Source organism: Octodon degus, unplaced genomic scaffold (genome assembly GCF_000260255.1).
Source record: "Octodon degus isolate 3935 unplaced genomic scaffold, OctDeg1.0 scaffold00003, whole genome shotgun sequence".
Classification (NCBI taxonomy): domain Eukaryota; kingdom Metazoa; phylum Chordata; class Mammalia; order Rodentia; family Octodontidae; genus Octodon; species Octodon degus.
In genome coordinates this window covers 23,655,690-23,677,422 of record NW_004524579.1, presented here as the reverse complement: position 1 = coordinate 23,677,422, position 21,733 = coordinate 23,655,690, and the positions used below count along the sequence as shown (strand labels likewise).

Sequence of the window (21,733 nt, the reverse complement as noted above, 5' to 3'; positions counted from 1 at the left end):
GTCTCCAGGCAGGACCAGCCTTGAGTCATGGGGTTTTAAAAGGCTAAGCCCCATCTGTGGATGGAGGCAGCTGGACAAATGTGCTCATAGCCCTTCCAGCATGCAGAATGTTAACTGGTGTTCTGTTTGGGGAGAAAGGGAAGCGTATGATTCATCGGGGAATAATTTTGATTCAAAATTGCTAACATCAGTGGTAAAATCAGTCAGCCAGAAAATTCCCTTATGGAAAAATGCCTCACTCCCTGACAATGTCAGATACATAAAGAATTCTCCATAATGACTTATTATGAAAATCCATTGTTAATTCTTTTTAAATTTTTTAAGAAAAAGTTTATTTATGTATTGCATACAGTGTCTCACTATGTGCAGTTCAGATTCGTAGCGTTCCTCCTGTCTCAGCCTCCCCAGGTCTGGGATTACAGGTGTGCACCACCTGTAATCAGTTCCTAGCTGACACTACATGTGGTACCGGGGATCAAACTCAGATTTTTTGCACTTGCCAGGCAGGCACTTAACACTGCTGCACTATCTCCCCAGCCCCATTGTTAATTAAAAAAAAAATTGGTAAAGATTCTCACTATGCAGCTCAGACTCCTAGTAATCCTCCTGTTTTCAGCCTCCCCAGCACTGGGATTACAAGGGTGCGCCATCACACTTGGACTCTGTGGCCAGCTCAGTGTGCCCACAGATGGGGCCGGTGCAGCATGTGGTGCCAGGGATTGAACTCCAGTCCCTGTGCTTGCCTAAGCAGACACTTACTCCACTGAGCTGTTCCACCAGACCTTCCATTGTTAATTCTTGTTAAGATTATTTATGCTTAACTTTAGTCAGTCTAGAGAAGTAGTGATGAACCTATGACACTCTGCTGAAGCTGGCTGTTTGCGATCTTTGAATGAAGCTTGCCATCACTGGTTTGGACTCTCTTTAGTTTTAAAGAAAAACCTTTAGTTACCACCTGTGTGCTCAGCCAGATGGGTGTTGTGCCCGAGAACTCCCCAGCAGGGATTACCCATTTTTCTGGGGCGGGGGAGGTCAGCATGAAACCCAGACAAAGAGAGACCAAGATTTTTATATCTGTAATGAGACCAAGAGAGAGAAACTGGGCATCATGGCCACTGGCCAAGTGCCATTCCTTGGGCAGAAAGGCCCTTTGTGGCCTCTGAGGGTGAGTTGCAGGACCTTGTCCATGAGTCTGTGATTTCTATGTAGGCTTAGGATGCACATGTGGAGTGCATGAGGAGGTAGGGGAGGCCTGGGTGCAGACAGAGTAGGCCTGGAAGAACAGGGGGAGGAGAGAAGACTAATGAGATGCACATTCTCGGCTCCTATGATCAGTCTCTTGCATATGAAAAATCAGGTAGAGCACAAAATCTTCTAATGGTAAAAAGCCTCAGTCTCCTGCCCTGTGCCTTTTTTCCCACTCAACTCCTATTGCTTCTCAGTTGTCTCTTTAGGTAATTACCCTATACCCACTAGGAATATGTGCACATGGCTGTTTTATACTCTGTCCTTCTCCCCAGTCTTCGCTGATGTTTTGCATTGGTGGGTAAGGGTTCTGCTGTCTCCCCAGCACCTTTCCCATGCTTCCCCAGTTGAGCATGCTGTGATGAGTTGTGGTTTGTTCCCCAAGGGTTCATGTGCTGGAGGCTTGACCCCAATATGGCAATTTGGAGGCAGTAGGACCTTTAAGAGGTGGGGCTTAGTTAGGTCTGAGGGAGTGAGAAAAGTTGAGTGCTGGTCTGACGGGGAATTCCTTCCCATGAGCCTAGGCTGTGAAAGAAAGACTGTCTTCTGTACTTCTCTTACTTCTTGCCTTGCCGTGTGAGCTCTTCTGATGTAACCCTCTCTCTTGCTGTTTTTCTGCCATGTTTTGATGTAGAGAGACCATCACCAGAGGCTGGAGTGTAGGGAACACCTAATCTTGAACTTTTAGTCTTCATAACTATGAGCTAAATGCATTTCTTTTCTTTATACCTACCCAGCCTCAGATATTTTGTTAATAGAAAACAGATTAGGGGGCTGGTGAGATGGCTCAGTGGTCTAAAGCACCTACTTAGAGCAAGCTTAGCAAAGCACAGGGATGGTGGTTCAATCCCCCAGCACCACATGCCAGCCAGCCCCGCCCCGCCCCCTGGTGGGCTGAGCTGGCCACACACACACACACACACACACACACACACACACACACAAATAAAATTTAAAAAAAATACATTTAAAAAAAAAAGAAAGAAAACAGATTAGGACAAAGATTACTACTAGTCTTAGTTCTTATTTGTATAGATAACCTAGGCAATCTATTTCTTCTAAAAAATATATAGACAGTGTCTAGATCCTGCCCTGTGCAAGGCGTGGTTATTTAACCCTTACTTTCTAGTTCCTTTCTTCGACCTATGGATCAGTCACCCATGAGTTTATGTCATAAATGTCAAGGCCAGTACATTTACATTTTTATTTGTAACCACAACAAACCTTTGTGGGAACTTTCTTTAGAGGCTAACTTCAAAATTCTGTGATTATCATTAGGTGTGATGGTGCACACATGCCTGTAACCCCAGCACTCAGGATGCTGAGGCATGGGATTGCTCTGAGTTCAAGGTCAGTGTGGGCTATGTAATTGAGTTCAAGGCCAGTCTAAACTATATAACGAGAACTTGTCTCAACAAAACAAAACACCAAACCAATAATTGTCAAATATTACTTTTCATTATTGAGAGAGTATAGATACTATTCACTGAAGGTCAGCAAGTAATTGAGTATAAATCCTTTCTTGTGCTTTTTATTTCCTGGGGCTTCTAATCATCTTTCCTTTATCCTCTTTGTCTTTGCTATGCCTGGTTTTGGCTCTGTCTCCCACTTAATCAGGCAGTCCCTCCAAGATCTTCATTTACCCCCTTATGCCAACTTGAATAGACTATTCCTTGAGTCAGATGGAAGCTGTCTTGGAACTTTTCTTCTGTGACTTCTTTAGGTTAGATTCACCTTTGCTGAGAATGCAAGAAAATGGTTTCTTTCTTGTTTACCCCTTCCTCATTCTTAAATTCATTCTGAAGCAAATTCCCAAGAAGTGGTGGACAGAAGGGAAGGTTCTGAAGCCATGCTATGTATAAATCACTTAATTATTATCTTACTGTATTCTTGATTATTGATTTGGTGGGTTGTTGAATTATTGGTCAGATAGTTGGTTTGGTAAGATTATTAATTGATTGTTAGCTTGCTGTCTTGTTGGTTGGTTTGATAAGTTATTAGACTGTTGGTTTGGTAGGTTGTTGGTTTGTTGGTTGGGTCATTGGCTTCAGAGATGATATTTTAGGTGAAAATCATTTTCCTTTGGGATTATGTCGACCTCTACCATCTTGTAGCATTCAGGACTACATGAGAAGCATGGGAATGGTTGTTCCTTTGGAGATGGCATGTTTTATTTTTATAGTTTCCTCAGAGAGCTCTTTAGAGCAGGAAAGGCATAAAGTGTCCCAGTGGTGTACCTCAGTGCCCAATAGGATCTTTTCCTCTGGATCTTGTGTCCAATCTTCTCTTGAATGTACTATCTTTCCTCTTCATTGTTCTCCAGTTTTTCTAGTACATCTAAGAATTGTTACTGCATCTTCTGGGTTGCTTCTTTAGTACTCATATCTTTTAATCTAATTTTTTCTCTTTCCCTTTGCTTCTACAGTCTGGTAAAATTCCTTAACTTCATTTTCCAGCTCTTTTAATTAACTCTACTTCCAAAGGCTTTTCTTTGTTCTCAGAGCAATCTATTCTTATTTATTAGGTGAGATATATATATCTTTAACCTGGATATCCCTGGACACTCAGTAGAATGTTTTTAAAATCTTTTTTGTTCCTCCAATATTTTTCTCTGTAGTCATTGTATCTGGTGATTTACCTTAGTTTATTTCCTTCAGGTGGACAGGTGAGCTTAAAGCAGTTAAAATAGACAGGAGATGTGTGTCTGTAGTTGTTCAAAATGCTGCTGACTCTTTTGCTGCTGTTATGCCCCTATCTTTTCACCGGGAATGGTACAAGGTTTAGAGAGGAACTGACAGTCTGGTTTCATCCTCCCCTCAACACTTCTACCCACTGCTAAACCTAAAATATTGGGCTGCAGGTTACGGGCAGAGTGGGCTTGGGTGTTCTTACAAACTCACAGTGATTCTCCTTTTCAGTGCCACCCTCCTTCCCACCTTCTACCTACCTTGAGAATTTTCCTCTGGGCTGTGTCATCCTATCCTTTTGTCATCTCCTTCTTCTTTACACCTGTTGAGATCTCTCTTTCACTGAGATGTCCTCCCTGTCATCATGTTCATCTGGTGGGTTACATCTTTTTCATCCTTCCTCTGGAGTGTTAGTGGTGTCTTGGAAGAAAAGGGAGAAGAGCCAAGGGTCAGCTTTTCATTTGACCTTTGCATTTTCAAAGCAGTCTATGAAGCATTTTTACATATATGATTCCATTTGTTCCGCCCAGCAACCTTTGAGTTTGGTAGGGAAGAAGCTGTGATCTCTATCATACAGATAAGAAGCTGAGTCTCAGAAAGATTAAATAACTTGCCCTAGGTCACATTGCAAATTGGAGATGGAGCCAGGATTGAAGGCTGGGTTTCAAGGCCTGCGTTTCACACCCTGACCTTGGTCTAGGGTGTGATGTATTGGAAGCACAGAGATTAGGGCATTGATGGCTGCCAGTGGTTAAACTCAGAACCCTGGCCTGGAGTATTGGCAGGCTTGTGTTTCCACAAGGTGTTGGATGCATTGGCTCTAGGGTGATGCTCTAAGGTACTGTGGGTTGCAGGGAGATGGGAAAGGGTAGCAGAACTTGAGCCAGAGTGTAATAGCACCCATCCTCTGATGTCCCGTGAGCTCCAAAGTCGAGAGAGCTGCTGCAAGAAGTTTGGGACTCCAGAAGAAAGTCTTGCCCATCACCAAATGAGAAGAGAGGCTCCTTTTGGATCTTTAACTTCCTGAAGGCCTTCGCACTCACTCTTTTCTCCTCTACACTCTTCCCAGATATTGTTGTATCTCATTCTTGTGTCATTTTTGGTCTCCGTTCAAGGTTTCTCTCCCCCAGAAAACCTTGATCAATTGCTTGACACAGTCACTTGCCTGTCCTTATATCCTACTTCATTTTTCTTCTCAGCACTTCCAGACAATGCAATTCATATTTGTTTCCTAGTTGTCTGCCCCACTGGCACATAAGCTTCATGCAAGCATGAAGGGAATTGTCTTGTTCCCCACTGTATTTCCAGCTCCAGTCATATATAGGTATTCAGTCAACAATTAAAGATTTGTTTAAACTCAGACCTATTGATTCATTCATTAGTTTTTATATATTCAACCACTGTTTCCCAAGCATCTGCTCTGTGTGTCAACATGGAGTTACGGTGGTGAACTCAGGCATGATCTCTGCAACATGAGATACTGTGTAGGGGGAATAAGGCCAGGTTATGGGTTTTGCAAAAGTAGGAAATACAAGGGACCATGCTTGAGCATCATCAGGGCAGTTCTGTTTAACTATAACAATGCTTTATATCGATCACATGTTTCTGTGCATCAGGCACCAGCCTAATCCCTTATTGTGTCATATTATATAATAAAAAATCTGTGAGGCCAAGAGGTTATTATTATACCCATTTTTATAGGTGAGAAACCTGAGGCTCTAAGAGTTGAATAACTTGTGTAGTGTCGCATAGTTAGGAAGTGTCTGATCTGGGTCTTAGACCTAAGCTCTGGTTTCAAAATGCATGTACTTGGTCACAAACCTCTGTGATTTCTCCCACCAGCCATATATCTTCTCTTAGGTGAGGCCTACTTTGCTTGGGGACAAGTGTTAACACCTCCAGTCACACATGAATATACCTCTGAAGAATGAACTTTTATTTTTTAAAAAATGTGGTCAAGTGGGTATTTATCTTTTTAGAATCATGGATCCCCTTTGGGAAGAGGATGAAGGCTTTGGATTCTCCCCAAAATATCTACTATAACAGTGAATAGTCCTGGGATTTTGTCTATAACGCAGGGAGTTCACACACTCTTCTAGACCCTTTGGTGGCCCCTGGGAAAGAAACACATGTAGAGCAGTTTTGAGAAGCACTCAGGTCCTGGGCCTGGGGGTTCTCCCAGGGATGATCAATCCAGAACAGCCTGCTGTAAGGGGTATCTTCTCTCTGCACCAACACTCAAAACCTATTAGTTTCTTGAAGGTCCACAGCCAAATGACCCTGAACAGCTACAGGGTACCTGATCCTTGGCTGAGGACTGTACATGACTATGAGAGTGAAGTTGTGATCCCTCCTCTGGGGAATGTAAGATCTGACTGTCTTGCATCTCCATCATTTCCATGGTTTTCTGTTCTAATGAACTGTTTACTGAATAAAGGGTCTCAGGATGCAGTACTTTTGGGAAACAACCAGATGATACCCCTCCTTTTTAAAAAATTCACAACATATGAGAACATGTTAAACCACCTGAGAAACCTTGCAAGTTAAAAAAGCAGTGAATGCTATTTAACTCACCTTTCCCAAAAACATTCAGCTGTAGGTTTCCTTTCTTATAAAAATGGGGCTGAGCCATATGCGAGTGTATTTTTTGTAGCAGTTTCAACTAATGCCTTGTGACCTCTTACTGAATTGGAGTTCACAGAATACACCTTGGGGAACAGATGCCATTGTATGGATTTTTCTTTCTCCCTTAACATCTCTCTGTATTCCCCATCCCAGAGAACTAAAAGTGCCAAATGAGTGATAATAGTACAAATGACCTCTTAATTGGTGGCAAAAATTGTGACAGCTCTACTGTAGAGATGAGCAGACTGGGGACCGGGGAGATGGCTCAGCGGAATAAGCGCTTCCCTGGCAAGCGCAAGGGCCTGAGTTCAATCCCCTGCAAAAACAAAACAAAAAACAAAACAAAACAAAACAAACAAAAAACAGAGATGAGCAGACTGAGGTTTTCTGCGACTTACCTATAGTGAATAGCCTGGGCAAGATCCCAGAAGCAACTTCTTCATAGAGATGAGGACAGGTAACTAAGGATAGGGGAAGATAGCAGAGACACTGAAGCGTGTATGTGGGAGAGAGCGCTTGGAGCGTGGTATGTGGCTTCAGAGCCCGGGTACCATCTGAAAAGGACAAGAGAAGCCATGAGAAGGGAAGGGTAATTCCCAAGGAGGTTAGTGGATATAAAGATTTCACAGTCATCAGCTCGTGTTCTGGGAAATTGTGTGCTTGTTTATTTGTGTTTAAAGAACACAATTTATTTGAAGGTGGGGAAAGGGAGAAGAGAGAGAAATATGGTGGACAGCTACTGTGGACAGGTAGGAAGTATTCAAAAGAATGCCATTTCTGTTTCTGGAATTTGAATCATTCATTCATTCATTCATATATACAGTATGTATCTAGTGTCTATATTTTGCTATATTTCTGAAAACTGTATCGAAACTTGTAAGCATTGAAATGTGTAAGAATGTAAAATTATTAATATGTAAATATAAATAATAACTAAAAACTAATTGCTTATTCAGCGTCAGTGAAAGGGAGACTCTTCTGTGATTAGATGCTTTCTTTCCGGAGAACCCCTGGGAACACCAGAATGCTGAGATGTTTAAAATCCACCAACACAGAGCCACACAGATGGCTGCGCAGAGAAGAGGGCACGTCTCAGGTTTCTCATCTATTGCGTCTGGCCCTGGGAAACTAGGATCTGTCCTTGAGAATCCAGGAAGGGAAGGGTACACCACATCCCTGAGCCCCACTGCTGTGTGCACTGTGAGCATCTTGCTCCTCAGAGACAGACCCGCAGAGCCCCTTGAACCAGCATGTGGGGCAGGATGACGTTGGAACCAGACACGGTTAGATGTACACATGCAAATGGCTGTCGTGAGCGGGAGCTTTTATGCTCACAGATTCCAGAAACAGGAAACATGCCACTCCACACAGGGCCACAGGGACACGCCAGGGCTGCTCAGAAGCAGGTGTGAGGGGAAACACAGGCAAGACCTTTAGTTTGGTTTTCATATGAGAAAATGGGCAAAGAAAGATAAGTGGCATAGACTAGCTCAGGACAGGCTAGGTTGACTAATTTAGGTAGACTCTGATGCTTAGGTAATTGTCTGGCATAATTTGGGTAGGGGATAGTGTGGCAGAAAAGAAGGTGGCCAGCACGTGGGCCTGAACTGCTCCTATGAAAGGCTGTTTTGCAGGAGACTTGTGCAATGCTATCACCAGTAAGCAGCAAGGCTCCACATACCAGAGCAGCAAGAAGACAGAGAAGAAGAAAACAGTGCTCAGACATAACATGAGCCTGGACTTGGCAAAGGGATGCAGAGAGGGAGCATTCTGAGACACAGTGACACTTGGTCCAACTTGGCTGTCCCTTTTCTCTGCTCTTCTTCCCCAAGGGTGAAGCAATCGGAGCTGTTCGACAGGTGGAGAAGCCTCCAGATGTGCAAGTGGGCAATGGACATCTCTGAAGCCAACCAGTTCAAGTACCTATCAGTTCTCCTGTCATTCTTTCTCCTGGGGTGGGTCTCCACCTGACTGTCACCTCTTCAGGTCTTCACCTTCCTGTAAGGCCCAGCTCTTAGTGGCATCTACCCTGGGCCGACCCTGATGGAGCTCAGGAACCTGGGCAGTGGTGAGGCTCTGGCCACAGCAGAGTGAGACAGTGCCTGCAAGCTGCTGTCCTCTGCAGGCCAATGAAGCAGTGCTGCCACCTCCAGAACACATTTGGGGTTCACTGAGCCTGCTAACAGTAAGATATCTGCTCTAGGTCTCCTCACAATCCTCCATGGCCTCTCTGTCCCCACCTTCCTCTCCTGGACAGTGGCTCTGACCCAGCAGCCTCACGTCTTCTCTGGGCCCACACTGGGCATCTGGGCCATGCTGTAGCTTCTTTCCTAATTGCTCTATAACCACAATTCACAGATTCTAAACTCCCAGAGAAGCAATAGCATATGGTAAGGATCTCTTGTGGGAACCAATCAGGTGGGCAACACCTGAACATTCTTTTTCATTAATGATGAGCTTTAGGGTTTCCTCCAGCTCTACAATACTGCAGGGGATTAGTGTGAATAGACCTTATGTTGTGGGATTAGTTGTGATTTATGCTTAAACTGGATTTCAGTAGCTCATTTTCAAGGTTAAGTGTAGTGAGAGCTGTCAGTAAAAAGGAGTCTACACAGGAGATTGTGAGAAGTGAATGTAACCAAGCATTTTATGTTCTTTAGAAGTCATTTTCCCCTGTTGGTGGTAATTCCAGGCCATATCCAGAGGTAGGATGGCATTTTTATGTGTGAACCTGTAGCAAGGATCAGATACCACTGACCAGCGCCTGACACTGTGAGAACCTAGGTATGCAGAGTGGGTTCAGGTGCGGGGAGGGAGGTGACCTCAGGTTTTGCTGTGCTCTAAATGGAAAAACTTTCAAGGCCACTCAGTTGCCTCTCTTTGCTCTCATTTCAAGTTCTTGGAACAGAGATGAGATTCTTCACTCAGGTTGGCAGAAACTGTTGCAGTGCAGGAGGAAGACATGAGCATTTCAGTTACTGGAAAAGAATCCTGTAACAGAGACCTTTCCTACCATGCTGCTTGCGAATTGACGCTTTGGCATTCTAGTTTATACGTCAGTTACTTGTAAGCCTGGTCAGTAAGCATCAGTCTCTCTCAATGGGAGGGAGCTGGGTCAGCTTTCCAGTGGCAGACAAGATTGAGTTTCAGAAAGGAAAGAGACAGTCCTGAAGCCTCACAACTGTTGGGGACAGAGCTGAAATTTGAATCCAGATCTCTAGCCATGAGGCTGCTAATCCTGTCCCAGGGTTCATCCCGGACCTTAGTGGTAGTATTTAAGAATCTCCTCCTCTGCTTTCATTTCTGGTCACTGCAGGACTCTGTTCCCCTGGGCTGCCTGGTTGAGGCTGTAACTGTGCCTGGCACCAGAGTTGGGGAAGGCATCGAGGGAGTGCTTCGCCTGCCTAAGCTTTTGGAGGAGACGCATCCCTGTGGGCTTTGCTTCCAAGATGAGGGAAGCAGTATTTGCACCCTTGGCCAAGTCCAGCACCATCTGTGGCCAGGCTTTAGGCCTCCAGAATAGGGGGGCAGAATGTACCAAGATCTGGCCCTATCACAGAGCTTCCTGGCAGGCCCTGGAGGATGCACTGCCAGGTGGTGCACCTGCTGCCGAGAAGACAGAAGACCAAGCTTCCTGGCTGCAGGTGCCCAGCCAGCCTAACCCCCTCTAACCCCCATAGAGTATTAAAAAAAAAAAGCAACACAACTTTATGTATTTGGTACAGGGTCTCACTATGCAACTCAGACTCATAGTGATCCTCCTATTTTCAGCCTCCCCAGTGCTGGGATTACAGGCATACACCATCATGCCTGGACTCGGTGGTCTTCTCAGTGTCCCATGGATGGGGCTGGCATGGCATGTGGTACTGGGGATCGAATCCACCCCACTGAGTATTTAAAAAAATAAAAAACACACTTACATCAGAATTTCAATCTTCAGTAGCCTAAATATGAAGTAATTTTGAGATTAAAATCACAGTTCTTTTTTTTTGCTTGTTTACATAACAAATCCCCTAAGAACCTCTCAGAACTAGTGTCCCACTTTATGATGGATGCCAGCCAGTATCAAGCCACTAGCCCATTTTCTGACCCTCCTCTATTCCTAAATTGGTTTCTGAATACTTGTAATTGTACATTTCTGCTGACAATGTAGATCTTGGTTTTATGAGCCCATCAGACAAGTTAGGTAACTGGTCTAGGGTCTGCGTGGGGTTGAGGCTTCCCTGGGCTTGCAGCTCAGGCTGGATGAATGAAGTGGAAAGAGCGCATCTCCAGGATGACAACAGGCTCTATGGGAAGCTCCAGTGAAACTTGGCCAATCCTGCTGTCAGTGGGCACCTGGCTACTACAGCATACATGTTACTAGTCCTATGCAGGGTTGGCTGGGGTGGCGTCCCTGCCATTGTAGGCTTCTTTTCAAGTCTGAGAGGGAGATAGCAGGTGATTATGTGGTTCTCAGTCTGTGCTACAGTCCTAAAAACTGATGCAATAATTGGGAACAGGACCAGCAAGGGCTTCTTGGCAGGAACCTGACCTGGGTCCCCAAAGGTCCACATCAGGGAGACAAAAGGCCTGGCCACCAGGAGGTCTGCAAAGTGGGAGAGACAGCAGAGGCAAGGTGTGGGCTGGGAATGAGTATGGGAATCAAGGTAGAAGAGGCCCAATTTATGGCCCCTTTGTTCTTTGTAAGGCTTTGCTCTGCCTGGTGTCACCCATGTCTCCCTGCGTGGCAGGTCCACTCTGTCCCGGTGCTGCAATGCCCCTGCCTTCCTTTTCACCACCCAGAAGAACACGCCACTGGGCACCAAGCTCAAGTATGAGGTGGACACCAGCGGCATCTACCACATCAACCAGGAGATCTTCCGCATGTTCCCCAAGGTGAGTTCTGGGCAGGCCTTCTGGGTGGGTGAGCACCAGGCTGTGGCCCTTGATGGCAGTGCCCCTGTGGTTCTGCATGCAACACACTGCTCTGCGGTGCCCTGGCTCTGCCTGACCGTTGTCGCAGCACAGCAGCTCAGCCACTGGGCTTCCTTGGGGATCCTGTGTGGACATCTGCAATGCCAAGTGGCTACCTGCTGTGTGACTTAGACAAGAAAATATTTAAAGTTCTGCCTACAATATTGCTTACAGAGGGTACTGTGCAGGTAGCAGGGTGTGTAAGTGACATCTGTCCCCCACCTGTGGTAGGCGCAGGAGTAAATGCAGACACGCAAGAAAGTTCAACCCAATCCAAATTGAGGCACTTAGAGGTTAATAGAGGATCTCAGCTGGTCATTTTGTCCATTGACGCTCAGTCTCTTCATCTACAACACTGGGGTTTGGGCCAGGCACTGGTTCAGTTGCTCCTAATAGATCATTTAAGAAGAGACATAAAGAAGAGAGACATTTCTTTTTACCTTTCTCCTGGAAAGTTAGGAAAGGTACAAGCATGGTGGCTCCTTAACTGTGAGGGCCACAATGTGAGGGATCTACATTTGTCACTTTTTCAGACTGATGAGGCTCACCTGAGCTGATTCTGGTATGGCTGCCTGGACCTGACTCTTGGATAAGTGGCCTTAGTAGCTGCCTTTCCGTGGTTTCAGGTGGTTCTGCAAGTGTGGAGGGGTGCAGAGGCAGGTGGCGCGAGGCATGTTCATAACCATATCTGGAAAGCTCCAGGCCTAGGGCAAGATGTTGTGGTCCAGTTTATAGAAATGCAGAATGGAGGTGTATGCTGGTAGAACTGAAACCTGAGAACCTGGGCAGCTCCGTAGCTCAGAGGGTGCAGGGATGCTAACCAAATGCTCTCTTCTCCACTGTTACTAGTTCCCATGTGCACTAGGAAGAGCCAGGCATTCTGATGGCTTCAGGGAAGGACCTGAGGTTGCAGGGTGTTATGGGTCTCTTCCTTTATCATAGTACTTGAGGAGGATGGTATCAAGTCACCTCTATAAAGTAGGTCTTCAAAGCCCAGGAGCATGAGGCTGGTGACAGGTCAGCTTGCATTACGCAGGTCACCCTGGTGTGAAACAGCCTGTCATGATGGATGGGTCCAAGGAGAGCCGGGACACAGACTGCCCAGGCACTGCAAAATTGAGGGCAGCACCAGAATTCTCTGGAGAGCGCAGGGCAGTAAATGGGCTTTGCAGGTCATGATCACTGTCCCAACTACTCACCTCTGTTGTCTCAGCATGAAAGCAGCCATGGACAGCTGGAAACAAATGAAGACCACCACCTTTTAATAACACAAAAATCTGAATTTTATATAATCTTCATATATTACAAAGTATTCTTCTTTGGATTGTGTCTTAGTTCCTTTTTTGTTGCTAGCACAAAAATATCCAAGGCACACAAATTAAAGGAGGGACAGTTTATTTTAGCTCACATAGTCCATAGTCGGCTGGCTCCAAGGCAAGGCAGCATGGTAGACAGGAGTGGCAGAGCAGAAACGTGAAGTGGCAGACAGGAAGCAGCAAGAGCGGGACCAAGGGAGGAGAAGGGGTATAGGCGCACCTTTGCAGCTGTGCCCAGTGACTGCTTCCTTCCTCCAGGGTTCACCTCCCATCATCACACCCAGCTATAAACCCATCCATGGGCTAATCCAGCGTCACACCCAGGAGTGTGTGAGGCTTTGGAGTGGCCTCTGGAGATAAGCTGGAATAGAATTTTTTCCCCAACCATTTAAATATATAAAATACATTCTCAGTTCTGAGTTATTCAAAAACAGGTGGTAGGCCAGATGTGGCCCAAGGACTCTAATTTGCTGGTCCCCAAATTAGAGCATTTGATGTAGGATGACATTTCCCAAACTGCCCTTGAGGTATGTACTCATCTGTGTTCACTGGAAATTCTGCTTTTCAGGCTTCTTTCTGCACTCTGGAGATTTTGATTCCATGGATCTTGACTAGAGCCTGGGAATTGATATGTTCAGATAATTCTTTACAGAAATTCAGGAAACACCCATATAACAGAGCAAGTCTTTGATAGCATTTCCCCTTCATCTGGGAAAAGTCCTAACAGTATAGTTCTCCCCACTGGCTGAGATCCATGTGCTTTTTTGTTCTAGGCTCCTTCCCTGTCTCTTTTTAAAAAAGGGACCACGAGTGTGGACAGTATCCCACAGAGGGCTGCAGCCTCACCTTCAGATCTCATCTGATTCCCGTGAGGCCCTCCCTAGTGGCTGGTCTCATCAGAAGCACAATGCTGGCCACAGCCCTGTCCCAAAGGCCTGTCTGGCTTCTGTGTAAGCTAGGAGACAAGGTTCCTAGTGGGCCCTGGGTGACAGACTTGGGAGAGACCTTCGGAGCCATGGATAGTAACAGTTCTCTTGTCACTCTGCTTATCTGTAGAGTGGAGACCCACCCGCCTCTCACATTCCCTCTGAGGCTGTCTCTTGGGGCCAAGAGCTCACAGAGATGGACATGTTCACAGAGGTGGAAGCCCCGAGAGCGTGGGGTTGGTGCGGCTCTGACCACTGTGCATATCCTCTCCATTCCTCAGGACATGCCCTACTACCGATCTCAGTTTAAGAAGTGTGCAGTGGTGGGCAATGGGGGCATCCTCAAGAACAGCCGCTGTGGACAGGAGATCAATAGTGCTGACTTCGTCTTCCGGTAGGAGAACCACCCAGCCTGCCCCTGCCAACTGCGCCAGCACTCCTCCATCACATGTAACCCCACCCTGTGCCCTAATACTTACCTCCTGCCTTGCCCACCCTCACACTAAGGGGTGTCCCTTTCCAGACCTATTTTTTGGGGTAAAACTGCTGAGCTCTCAGGTCTTCAGTTTCCACATCTGCAGAAGAAAAGCCTGTGGTGAGCAAAAGGCTCTGAAGGCCCTGAGCCCATGGGGCCAACAGATCTAACAGTGGGGTGGGAGGGCACCTCCCTGCCTGAGCTCCACCCCTCACAATTACTTCTGGGAACCAGAACAGCCTTTTGACTTCATTCTGCTTCACATATGCTAACGGTGGCACCTTGTGTTTTTCTTTATGTAGAGCCTCCCTTCCATCTCCATGGATCCTCACTTTTTTTTTAAACCTGGGTAAGGACAATGGGTTGAAGAAAAAGAGTTGAAGGCAAAGATCCTTGAACTGAGCCTGCAGCATATCTCATGGTTTATGGATTCACTGTCCCTGGGCCACTCAGAATTAGTGGTGGGAAACAAAGGTAGAGGAGGTTTAGGATGTCCTAAAAGAAAGGCACCTCCCAGTATGTGGGGTTACTGGACAGGGCAAATAGGGACAGCCTTCTGTCCCTATTAGAAAGAAGCCAGGGACATCTTGCTATGGGCTTAGAAGTAACATTACCATTGTAGATGGGCCGGTGACATGTGTTAGGGACACCTCCCTGGCAGTTGAGCCAGCTGCACACTCCCTGAGCATACCCAAAGAATCTCCCTTGAGGTGAGGAGTTCTCCAACATGACAGTGTTCCCTGAATCTAGTGCTGGGCCTGGCCCAGCCCTTCCAAGGAGGCCAAGGGAGGCCCACTTTTGAAAGATGATCTTTCATTGAGTTGCCTGGATCTCTGGGGTCCAGCTGAACTTCAGCCCAGGCAGGTGGCACAGTGGTATAGCCATAGGATATATCTGAGGCTGGCAGCCTAGGTTTGAATTAGGGACTGTGGCACCTTGTGCTTGTGAGTGACCTAACTACTTTTCCTGTTTTCTGAGACAGGTGGTAAGTGTGACCATACCCTGGGGGTGGTTATATGAGTTAATACTCATTTAGAGTAAGATTTTGAAGCAATGCAGAACATGTACTGTATTAGAAAAAAATACAACTGTTTAACATTGCTCCCATTTTTTAGAATGTGGAACAGTTTTTCTTGGGGTGACAGTCTATGTGGGGATCACATGGCTAAGAAGTACAATCACATATGGAGATGCAGCTCTGGAGGGCCTTTCTCCTGCTATTCCACACCAGGCCTGCAGATCAAGGAAGAACAGTGAACTTCCCTCCAGGGTGCTCTCTGTCTTGCTGCCTTGGACCTGAGGTGGCATCTAGATGTTTGGGGTAGTTTCTGAGGACCCACAGGCCCTTTCACTGTCATCATTATCTTCTCCCAGACAGTGCTGCAGTGGCCAAGACTCACTGAGTCCTCCTGTGCGCACTTGACACGGGGGTCACTGCTATGCTCCACACGATGCTCCTGCTGGATGTATCATGTTGAGAAAGAGTCCTGGGCTTGGGTGCCCCGCTCTGCTTCAACTGTATCACAGCAGCAGCAGTAGCATTTGATCTCTCTAAATGCACAGTTACTCAACAGCAACACAAGAAACCTACCATCTGCCCCCTGAGCTAATTGAGGTTCCCTGTGGTCCTGTGAGAGTTCCTTGCCTGCCACAGGTGTTCAAGAAATGCTGGTTGACCATACACACACACACACACACACACACACACACACTCACACAAATACACACAGGTACATACACACACAGGTACACACACACATGCACACACACATACACATGCATGCATGTGCACTTGCTTGCATCTGTAAGGGGAATACAAACCAGGCTTTCTTCCATCATGGTCTGTTAGGAGAGGTGTGGTTGGATTATAAGGCAAGTGATGGTTTTTGTCTGGTCATAAAGAGCTCTTCTGTGCAATTATTCCTTAGACCCTGGGCTCCTCCTAGATGAAGGCGTCCAGCCCTGCCTTCTTCTCTGCCCTCACTGTTCTGCTGTGCCAGTCCCTCCTGGATGTCTCCTTCTCATCTGCCATAAGGCCTGTACACAGATCTCTAACCAAAATCTTCATGATCTCCAAATTCACCCAGTTAATATCCACTTCTTTTCATAATTCTTTCATTATGTAGCATTTGATGGGATAATATTTGTATCACATCTATATATACAAGCAAATCAATAAAACAAATATCTCTAAACCAACTACATCAAGAGCCAGGCAAGGTGGTGCCTGCCTGCAGTCTCAGCACTCAGGAGGCTGAGGCAGGAAGATTGCCATGAATTCAAGGTCAGCCTGGGCTACATAAGTGAGTTCAAGGCCAGCCCACACAACATAGTGAGACTCTCTCTCAAACAATCAAACAAATAACAAGAACAAAATCCAGAAAACCCCAACTACTTCATTTAAGAAGCAGAGTATTTGTATGGAGCCACTGCACCAACATATGCACTTCCTGGTCCTGCCCACTTCCCCAAAGGTAGTCATCACCTGGAATTTTGTACTTAATACTCCCTCATTGTGAAGAACTCTTATTACATATTGACGTGCCCCACGTACTTTAGTGTTACATTTTGCTGATTTGGAACTTGCTTCCTCCTGCTGCTACCACAAAATCAGTGGCTCAAAACAACAAGTTTTCTCACCTCACAGCTCTGGAGGACGGAAGTTTCAGGCTCCAGTTAGGGTGGTGGCAGGGCTGTGACCATCCTGGAGGCTCTGGGGAGAAGTGGTCTCCTTGCCCAGCCCCTGGATGCTGCCTGCATTCCTTGGATGGGGGGACCCCCTTTAACTCCAGCAGTGTGGCCTCTTCCAGTCTGGCTCTGATTTTGTGGTCATGTGTTTTCTTCTCTCTCCTTCACTGTCACATCACTGTTTCTTACAAAGACCCTTGTGATTACCTTGGACCCAGCTGGATAGTCCTGGCTAATCTCATCCCGGGATCTTCCCATAATTGAGGCTGCAGCATCCCTTCTACCCTGTTTTGTAAGGTCCATATTCACAGGTTCAAAGTAGGGTTTTGTGGACATTGCTGGGGGCTGTGATGCTCCCCATCGTAGAGGCTTTCTACCAGCTGCACTCTTAAGAACTCTGTGACTTGCTTGTCACTTGGCTCTGCAGGTGTAAGGTCCATCCCTGCACATGTGTCCCTCTTAGCTGGTCTAGCTCTTGTTCATGCGCTTCCCTTTCACCTCAGCTTAGGTGTGGCTTCCTCAGAGGAGTCCTCCTGGGCTGTCAGCTGAGGACGTGGTCCCCTGCATCTGTCCTGCTAGGGCCCTCCCTGTCCTCCTGAGGCTCAGGACTGCAGCAGCTGATAACTACACACTTCAGGCTGTTGAATGTGTCTACCCCATGACTGGAACTTTAGCAAAGCAGGGCCTGGGTCTGTTTGCTGTCCCCAGGCCTGACATGCAGCAGCAGAAGCACTGCCTGATTACCTGGCCACAGAGGCCTCACCCAGCCGGCAGCTTCTGTATCCCTCTGCTTGGATGGTCCCCACCCCTGCCTTCCCTGTCCCCCTGCCTGGACACCTGCAGAATGGCTCTGCCTGAATCGGACTACTTGTCTCCTCTGCAGGTGCAACCTGCCCCCCATCTCTGAAAAGTACACCATGGATGTGGGGGTGAAGACAGATGTGGTTACTGTGAACCCCAGCATCATCACAGAGAGGTCAGTGTCCCTCTTTCTGGAGCCATAGGGTCCTGTGTGGCCCACAGTGACATGCAGCCACAGGCACTGGGAATGGGGCTTTTGCTGGCTGTCAATATAAATACATGCAAGGCTTCCAAGACTTACTACAAACAAAGGATGTAACGCTAACTTTTAAAATATTAATTGTAGGTTAAAATGATCATATTTTAAATATTAGATTCAATAAAATATAAAATTTCCATTTCTGAAGTGTGCTTGCTAGAATGTTAAGCATTAAACTTGGGGCTTGCATTTTATTTCTTCTGGACAGTGCTGGTTTAGACTGCTGCTCCCTAGGGATGGGGCAGGAGCCTCCCGGTGTGACAGGGCAGGCATGTCTGCCCTTGTGCATCCAGGTGGCTAGGAGAAGCTTCATGCAAAGGTCTAGCTCCCCACCAGGGGTCTGCAAGGGAGGTCTCAGGGAGGGCAGTATTGAAACCTGACGCTGGGCATAGCCCACGAGGTCAGGTGAAGGGTCCAGGACAGCGGAGAGGAGTGGGGAGGGAAGGCAGGGGAGAGGAGAGAAGGGGAAGGAGGGAAGGGAATGAAGTCGGTGGGCGGGGAGTTAAATCCCATCAGATCCAGAGATACAGCAAAGCCATGTGTGCAGGAGCTTTGTGCCAGAAAAAGTGTGGAGCCAGATCTGGACGCCGAGAGCAGGGAGATGGGACGGGAGGCTGAGCCAGAACAGGCAGCTGGATTGCGGCGCATCACTGGGGCGCCTGGGGAGACAGCGCTTGGGGGCGCCCGTGAGGCCCTAGGGAACGCCTCACTCCCCAACCGCTCTGCTACCCCTCGCATCCTAGTAAATGTAAAGCCTCTCTGGGAAAGACCGTTCTTCATGTTCTGAGGTGCTTGAGGAGGGAGCGGCGCACGTGCCCTAGAGTGCCCCTCCCCTCGGTAGAGCGCCCCAGGGTACAGGGTGCAGGGTGCAGGCGCAGGAATGTTTCAGCCCCTTCTCATTCTCGGCCCTGCATAGGTTCCACAAGCTGGAGAAGTGGCGGCGGCCTTTCTACCGGGTGCTGCAGGTGTATGAGAACGCGTCGGTGCTGCTGCCTGCCTTCTACAACACGCGGAACACTGACGTGTCCATCCGCGTCAAGTACGTGCTGGACGACTTCGACTCGCCGCAGGCCGTCTACTACTTCCACCCGCAGTACCTGGTCAACGTGTCGCGCTACTGGCTCAGCCTGGGGGTGCGCGCCAAGCGCATCAGCACCGGCCTCATCCTGGTCACTGCGGCGCTGGAGCTCTGCGAGGAAGTGCACCTGTTCGGTTTCTGGGCCTTTCCCATGAACCCCTCGGGCCTCTACATCACCCACCACTACTATGACAATGTCAAGCCCCGCCCGGGCTTCCATGCTATGCCCTCAGAAATCTTCAACTTCCTGCACCTGCACAGCCGTGGAATCCTCCGAGTGCACACGGGTACCTGCAGCTGCTGCTGAGGCTGGCGGCTGGGTTGCCCAGATGAACATCTCCTCCTCCGCCTTCTCCTCCTCCGCCTCCGCCTCCTCCCCCGCCTCTTCCTCCTCTCCCTCCCACCCAAACTGGGAGCCTCTAGGTGGGCCCTGGCTGGCAGTGAGGCCCTTGCTCCCTCAGTAGTTCAGCTCCCTGCTCGGCTCCCGGGGCAGGAGGCAGGGATGGAGCCAGCCCAAACTCAAGCTCAATCCTAACCCTCGTGTCCTCCGGCCTGAGCCTCCACCTGTCCACGGGGGCCATGCTTGTGGGCCACGCCCTAGAGCGAGGGAACCTGGGGATTGCAAGTCAATAAAGCACATTTCCGTTCGATTTCAGCTTCCCAGAGCACAAACTGTAGTGGCCTTGTTGCAGCCAAAGACAGGCCCTAGAGAGAATAGAATAGAAGAAAAAAAAAAGGACAGTCAAGAACAGTCTTGAGCACAGTCAAGATTTCTTTCAGACTTCCGGTTCCTGAGTTTCATGCAGAGGCGGAGCCTAGAATCTCAGAGCAGAGGCCAACTGTGGCCAGACCTTCCTGTGAAGACACAGCGGCTCAGAGCACCAAGCAAGGGTCAACCCAGTCCCACCACCCCCACAGGTTCATCAGGTGCATGGTGACATCTAGCCAAGGCCAGTGTTAGCATCTTCCCTGAGACACTGGCAGCTGAAAGCTACGCCTTTACAAACCTCTCCTGAGAATCCCAGGAACAGTCTAGGCGCCTCTGGGTTCCATCTTGCCTTTGATCTTTTGACAAGGAAATAAACCAGCCCAGCCATTTGCACTTCAGGTTCCAAGCCAACATTATCCACTCAATAAGTGCTTAGCAGTTTGCTTCCTCTTCTGTCTCTCTATTTTCAGCTCCATTTTAACCAGAAGTTATTTATAAAGCTCTATTCCTCTTTATGTTCCTGAGTACTGCAGAATCCTGCTGTATGGCGTTCCTGAGTGGGAACCATCAGCCAGAAAGTGCCGGCCGTTATATACAGACTCAGCACATGGAAGCCAGGGGGGCCTCTGACACCAGCATCCTTGAGGCTTCTCTTGGGAAGGCGAGACCCTACAGTACACACCTAGCACCTCCACATGCAAGGACTCCTAAGGCCAGGCTTCTGGAAGTCAGCTGTGCCTAAGCGGAGCAGCCACATGTCACTCACATATGAAGTTCTTTTCCTTTATTTCCCCCTGTGTGTTTCCACCCTGAGTGTGACTGTGCCTCATAGCCACTGTCAGTGAATTGTCTTTGAACTTAGCTTTGTGGAACTGTAGAGTGTTAGTGCTTGGCAGACTTCAGCTCTCTCTCCCTGCCGTTCCTTCCTTTCCTTTCCTTTCCTCCTCTTTCCCTTCTTCCCTTCCTTTTCCCCTTAAAGATATCTGGGAAGCCTGTTCTGCTCTAGTCCATGGTTGGGCTTGGGGAGATATAGCAAGTGGCAAGGATATAGCTCTGCCTCCTAGGGGTGGAGACAGATCATATGCCCTCTGAAGTTCTGCGTGCCATGCCTGCAGCTCCAGGTAGGAGCTGTGAGGATACTGTGAGGGAGGTATCCAGGTACCTTTCTCTTGATCACGCACTTTTACAGGCAAAGCCACAGGTCCAGTAAGAGAGACACAGGAGAACTCTGGTGGCTCTCCAGGCTCCCACTCTGACCCCTTTTTCTGCCAGGCCTCCTTCTCTGAGCTCTTTCGGCACCCAGACTATGTGCATTCTGATTTTCACCAGTGTTTTGAGCTCTGGTTTAGACTAGGTACCCCAGGCTGCCCTGAGCCCCAGTCTGTTGGTCCGTAAAGCAGGAGCAGCCACTGAGACACAGAAGCCCAAACAGTGGGGAGATTGGGGTAGACTCCACAGGACAGTAGATGCCAACTGCTTTCTTGAGGAAGATTCTAGTTGACTAAAATTTCTAGCCACTGTTCAGTTTGTTGAATCCAGTTCTTGAAACTGTAAAATGTCCCATTTAAGGAAACAGACTGGATCAGGGAAGAGACCTGGTCAAGGCATGTCTTGGGCCCTATTGAGTGTGACAGAGTCTCCAAGGACCCTCTGGGGAACAGGTGTGGTTTGGGTGGACAGAGTTGGGGCAGGAGGTTTTGTGAGTCAGAAATCTTGTTCCAGCCAGGGCCTTGTAGAAGCATTGAGACCCATTCCAGATGAGAGCTGGGTACCTAACATGTGGCTATAATTATGCCTGTGGGTTTCATGCAAGTTCCTTCTATCTCTCAGGGTCTCTATTTCTTCATCTCTACAATGAGAGGTTTGGAAAAAAAATCTCTAGAGTCTCTATAATCTCCATTGAAATTTTTAAAAATTTTATTTATTTATTTATTTGGTACAGTGTCTCACTATGCAACTTAGACTCAT

General features: G+C 47.7%; 1 protein-coding gene across 3 annotated transcripts in view; it reads left to right on the top strand.

The window, feature by feature from the left end:
• Positions 1-21,054, top strand: part of St8sia5 (ST8 alpha-N-acetyl-neuraminide alpha-2,8-sialyltransferase 5) — a 79,034-nt gene extending 57,980 nt beyond the window's left edge. For 2 of the 3 annotated variants that reach the window (XM_004623625.2, XM_004623626.1), the window contains 5 exons: positions 8,390-8,476; positions 11,291-11,435; positions 14,037-14,149; positions 17,802-17,894; positions 18,895-19,383. In XM_004623625.2, coding sequence (XP_004623682.1) covers positions 8,390-8,476; positions 11,291-11,435; positions 14,037-14,149; positions 17,802-17,894; positions 18,895-19,363 — 907 coding nt within the window. In that variant the 3' untranslated portion in view covers positions 19,364-19,383. Of the gene's footprint in view, positions 1-8,389; positions 8,477-11,290; positions 11,436-14,036; positions 14,150-17,801; positions 17,895-18,894 lie in introns of all 3 variants that reach the window. The other variant, XM_023714615.1, reaches the window with a different exon arrangement.
• The last annotated feature ends 679 nt before the right edge of the window (positions 21,055-21,733 follow it).